The sequence below is a fragment of the Oreochromis niloticus genome, linkage group LG16 (genome assembly GCF_001858045.2).
Source record: "Oreochromis niloticus isolate F11D_XX linkage group LG16, O_niloticus_UMD_NMBU, whole genome shotgun sequence".
NCBI classification, from domain to species: Eukaryota; Metazoa; Chordata; class Actinopteri; order Cichliformes; family Cichlidae; genus Oreochromis; species Oreochromis niloticus.
Genome location: NC_031987.2, coordinates 5,240,256 through 5,245,620, shown reverse-complemented (window position 1 = coordinate 5,245,620; position 5,365 = coordinate 5,240,256). Strand labels below are relative to the sequence as shown.

Here is a 5,365-nt window from a genome sequence, read left to right as displayed (position 1 = left end):
CAGAATCATTGTTATCTTCAGTCTTCTTAACCACCATGTCCCTTTCCTCAACACTGTGAATAATTCCTATAGGGGGTCCAGTTTCTTTTGAAATCTCATTTAACACACACTCCTCTTCAACAGCTGAGCTGTTCATGTCAATAACTTCATTAATTCCAAATGTGTCTGACACACACTCCTCTGGGCACACCCCAGTGGCCACCAGCTCTTTCAGAGATATCAGGGCATCTTGACTCTGACTCCTAGAAGCATTCTCATCATTAGTTATTTGATCATGAGAGTTTCTTTCTAAAATAAATCCATTCAGGGCTTGTTTAAAAGATGACTGAATGCTTTTAATCTGATAAACATAGTATTCCTCAACACCTGGCTCACAAAGCTGTCTGTTTTCATCATTATCTATAAGTGACCAGTACGGTTCTTTTTCTGAGCATGTAATAAATACATCGTCTTCAGGCTCAGGCTTGGCTTTGTCATCCTCCGTGTAATCAGTGATGCTCGCAGTCTCATCGGTTGCAGAAGGTTTGGGTTCACAATTCTGAGTACTGCACAAAAAATCTTCATAAGCATCACCTTCAACAGAAATTTCCTTGGCTAATGGTGCAAACATGCTCTCCTCGGGACCAGTAGATGGGGGAACTTCAGCTTCTACAGAAACGTGGTCATCAGAGGCACACGCTTCTTCATCAATAGGGGCTTTATTGTCCTCTGCTTCCTCATCATTTTCTGCATAAACGACACCGTTCTCCATTTCGCTTTCCTCATCCTCTTCAAAACTTGATTCTGATTTTGCGATGAGCCAATCCTCAGATTGAGTCTCTAAGTCACAAGAACCATCACTCTGGTCCACATCCGCTTCCTCATAAGTATCTTCAGATGCATTTTCAGAGCAAGTATCTGTGTCTTTTACATTAGCTTCCCTGTTAATATCTTCAAACTGATATAAAGTATTGGCTTTATGTTTCTTTGCCTCTTCTTCCAGATACAGGTGGTCATGGATATCTCCGCCATCGAAACAGGAGATGTAGTGCTGCTTTTGTGTAAATATGTGTCCGTAATAGTCCACTTTGTCAAACAAATCAAAGTAATCCTCAACAATGACATCAACGGTTTTCGATTTATTCTCATCACTTGGCTGCATTTCATCATCTTCAAAAGATTCCCACTCTGTCTGCTCGTCGCTGGAATCTTCCTGAGGTCCTTTGTCAGATTCCTCAGATGAATCAGAGAAGGGATCAGATGGAATACTGCCTTCAGGACAAGTCTTAAAGGATTTGGTTTCCACAGAGGAGCAATCTGAGGAACCATCTTCTTCACCGCTGGACTCTGATTTATACTGTTCTGAAGTGGAATATTGCTGAGCTGGTTCTTGGCTTACTTCGTAGTCATCATTTCCACACGGCTCACCAGATTCCGTGGGCACCTCTGTCGTAAGAGCTTGTTGAAAGTCTTCTTTGGTGTACTCGTGCGTCTCCCAGAGATCAGTTGCAAAGGCAACATTTTCAGTGTCATCAAAGTAAACCTGTACAGGTGTGTCTTCTGAGGAACTGTGAGATTCTTCATCACTGAACTCCGTTTCATTTTGTTTGGATTCATAACTCAAATCATCTTCAAAATCGCCATCACCATCATCATCATCATAATAATTGTCTTCCTCTGCTTCTTCATCATCTTCATCATTTGTAAATTCAGCTTCATCTGATATTTCGTCGTACTCGCAGACTTCAGGATTACAGTTGAGTGAGTCCACCGTTTCACATTGCTGAAAGTTCTCTGTTGAGGCGTCTGGCTCGGAGTCAAAGCCGTCACTCTGCTGTTGTGACGGCTCATATTGTTGTAGAGCCTCGGGGTGGTCTGTGCATTCAAGGTTGAAATCGCACCTTTCACAAAGGCTCACACTGCCACAGTTCACTTCCAATTCATCAGCATCGAGGTCAGAAATGTCCAACTGCTGATCGGAGGGCTTACATTTCTGAAATAATTGGGGGTGTTCTGCGCACTGTTCACAGCAAGCACTACATTCAGAAGCTGAGCTATGATTACCACAGTGTTCAGAGGACTTAAAACACTCACAGTGTTGAGTACATTCATCACATGGTTGGCTTAACTCTGAAGTCTCGCACTTATCAAGGATCTGGTCGGATTCAAAAAATCCATTGCTCTCTGAATATTGCTCAAAGCTGTCAGCGTGTCCATTAAAGTATGTGCAGGATTCAAGCTCATCCGAGTTCAGGTTGCATTGTTCCAAACAAGGAATAGATGGGTCCATTTCTTCGCTGACAGCCTGCTCAGTATATTCCTGAAGGAGGACCTTTACTCCTAGTTCAGCACTTCCCTTTGTTGGGCCAGTGAGATCTGCAGCTTCTGTTAATTTGGGGACCTGGCACTGCTCAGCAAACATGGCTTCAGTGGATGGTTCCCCTTCTCTAGAGCCTTTGTTTTGCTCAGAGTTTTCCAAATACATCACGAAAGTATTTATCAGACTTTGTCCAAAGCTTTTACTCCATGCATTTGTTCCTGTAGAGACCAACTCCCAAATGACTGGCATCCAACTGTAAAGTCCATTCAGAGTGAAGAGTCACAGAGCTGGTGGGGGGAGTAGCAGTCTGCCCGAGAGAGTAACAGCAACAGGAGCAGCATGCCTGATGACATGACAGGTTGTCACAACCAAAACTGAGACTGAGCACTTGACTCGACCCTCCCTTTGCCAGAGACCAAGAAATTTATTTTGGGGACTTGGAAAGACGTGACAAATAACTTGTGGAATATCAAATCTCAATAAAAGGCTGAACTAAGGCATAAATATGAAACTGACACTTGAGAACGTCTTGACCACTTGATCTGGAGACCGTAGCAGCCAAAAGTGATGTTTTCAAAGGATAGACTAAGTTTAACCATAATTAGTATTGTCAGTTGTCCAAAAACACAAGAAGAAAAAACTGAATAAAGAATTACATCAAGCCCTCACATTCCAGTCATTTTTATATTTTGTCATCACATGTGTTCACACAAGTTTCTGTTTATGAATTTATAATCTAACATTATATTAGTGTGGTTCTTTATATGTACCTACCTTCATACATAATAATAATAATAATAAGAAGAAGAACAACTCATACTGTACTCTCTACTAGAATTCCCCTCTACTATAAAGGGTAAAAACAGCTACGGTAACATGTGTTGTTCAATGCATCTTCCAAGAAAGCATTGCAAAGCAGCATGCATTTCTGCAACATTTACGCCATTTCCGGCTTTCCTACAAGTCCATGATTGATGTCTGAACATGGAGTACTTTTTCACCAAGCCCAAGAGAGATGCTCTTGTAAACATGAAAGCCAAGAAACCAATATGGAAGCCAAGAAAACATGTGTTTCGGGCATCCAACAGTTGCCAATCATGCTGCCCACATGCTGTTCAAAGATGATCAAGAGGGAGGGTGAGAGAAAGTTGATATCTCAGGGAAGAGCAGGGGAGGGGGCTAAAAGATGCACTTACTTTTGTCCTATTTTCTTCTAGCGAGAGAGGGGCGTTGATTTTTACTGGAGGTGGTTTGGCATCTTTGTTACACAGACAACTGAAGAGACGGTGAAGAAAACCTCTGCTGTAAGACTTCTTTGAGCTGGAAACAGCAACAGAACCTGGTTCATAGGGAGACAGAGAGAAGACAGCATTCATACTGTACTCGTGCGATAGCACTAAATCAGTTGTACTAGATTAGTTTTACTGCAAACTCTCTGTATAACTATGTAAGTAAATGTAATGTGTACTACTGTGATTAATGCATTCTGGACCTAATTAATGCCATGGTGTCGGCATTGGCGCCTCCGCTCGTTCGACTTATCCAATCTGTGCATTGCTCCAGCCGTGCTGTCACTACATTTTATCCCCAAAATAGTCCGGTGAAGACATCTGGGTCCAGTCGGAGCTCCAGTGTCTGATTTGTTATGTTGAATACCAAGAACTGTCTTGTACACAGGCATTATTAGCTAGTTGTTTATTAACCTGGCTGATAAATGTATCAAACTGAACTTTCATGGCTGATTTTACAATCCAAACTAATCTTAGAAATGAATAATAAATGTGGTTTATGCTGAGTCCAGAGCTGCAGTTCCTAGAACGTCCCTTATTCACTTGCTCCAGAAGTGAATTACACCCAATAGACTGCCATGTTAAAATGTCCAACTTTAGAGCAAAAAGTAGTTTTAATTTACTGCAAATAGTTGTTTTAGCATACATTTGTTTTCTCCCCTAAAACTGATAATAATGAAAACCTATGATAATAGCAATGCTTTTAAAAGACATTATTCAGAGGTAAAAATAAATAAATACAATAAATTAAAAAGTAAAAATAAACAAAAGAATGGCAAGATAGCTCATTTGCTAAAACTTTCTGGTTTTTGTGGGCCTGTGTGGCAGCAGATGTTACAACCTCATGATTTAGTCCTTATTTATCTTGTGCTAGACAACAAGGGATGAGATTTTTTGTTTTAAACAACTCATCTGTTTAAGTTACACTGAAGACTTAGGGTTAACCACTCTAATCCAACACTGTTTGCTAAGCTTCATGCTCAAAAACCAGAGTATTTGGGAGTTTCTGGACTGTACGCTGACTGCGTATAACTCGACCTAATATCTTTTATTTATAGTAACTAGTAAGGATATGTGTCTGCGCTATGCACTCATGCAATCTGTGGAAGCACCAAGTTAACTAGCAAGTAAAATAAAGTTAACACACAGTACATGGTTAAACTCCATATGATGCAATGTCATTAACATGAGGGACTGTCCTATACTGAGTACTAATCTTTACTAGAAAAAATAAACAGACTTGCAAAAGGTCTGTTTTTGTATTCATTTTTAAGAGCTGATATTCAAATATAAGCTGAAAAAATAAATTAAAGGCTATAATTAACATGAACTTACCCAAATATTAGAACTGATTACATTAATGTGTTTTTAAACATAAAAAGTACAAAAGTGAGAAGAAAAAAAATTCATTTTGAACCCGAGTCTTTCTCTACTTAACTCTTGAAAACGTATAAACATAATTCATTAAAATGCAGTTGTAGATCTAAGATATGAACGCGCAATACACATACGGATACTAGATGTCATTTTGAATTTGCCAATGCCGCATACCTCAGAAGGAACAGCTTCTGGCACATACAAGTGGTGGACAACATCTCATCAGCTGGTGTGAGAGTGATGAAAGCCAGCATTTACAAAGAAAGAAAAAACTGACAAACTAACTGAGCCATGATGACCAGTCAGAGCTGTCAGCTAAGGCATTAGCATGCTGCTCAGGCTACATCTGTTGCCTTAGTGGATATTACAAACCTATCAAGATGCTTTGGATATAAATGTG

The 5,365-nt window shown here is 40.1% G+C and overlaps 1 protein-coding gene across 1 annotated transcript in view; it reads right to left on the bottom strand.

Annotated features, from left to right (window-relative positions):
• The window catches only part of LOC100707882 (probable serine/threonine-protein kinase kinX), a 13,068-nt gene extending 10,112 nt beyond the window's left edge, over positions 1 to 2,956 (bottom strand). The window contains exon 1 of the mRNA XM_005450462.4: positions 1 to 2,956. This exon is cut by the window's left edge and continues 89 nt beyond it. Coding sequence (XP_005450519.1) covers positions 1 to 2,548 — 2,548 coding nt within the window. The 5' untranslated portion in view covers positions 2,549 to 2,956.
• Between the last annotated feature and the right edge of the window lie 2,409 nt (positions 2,957 to 5,365).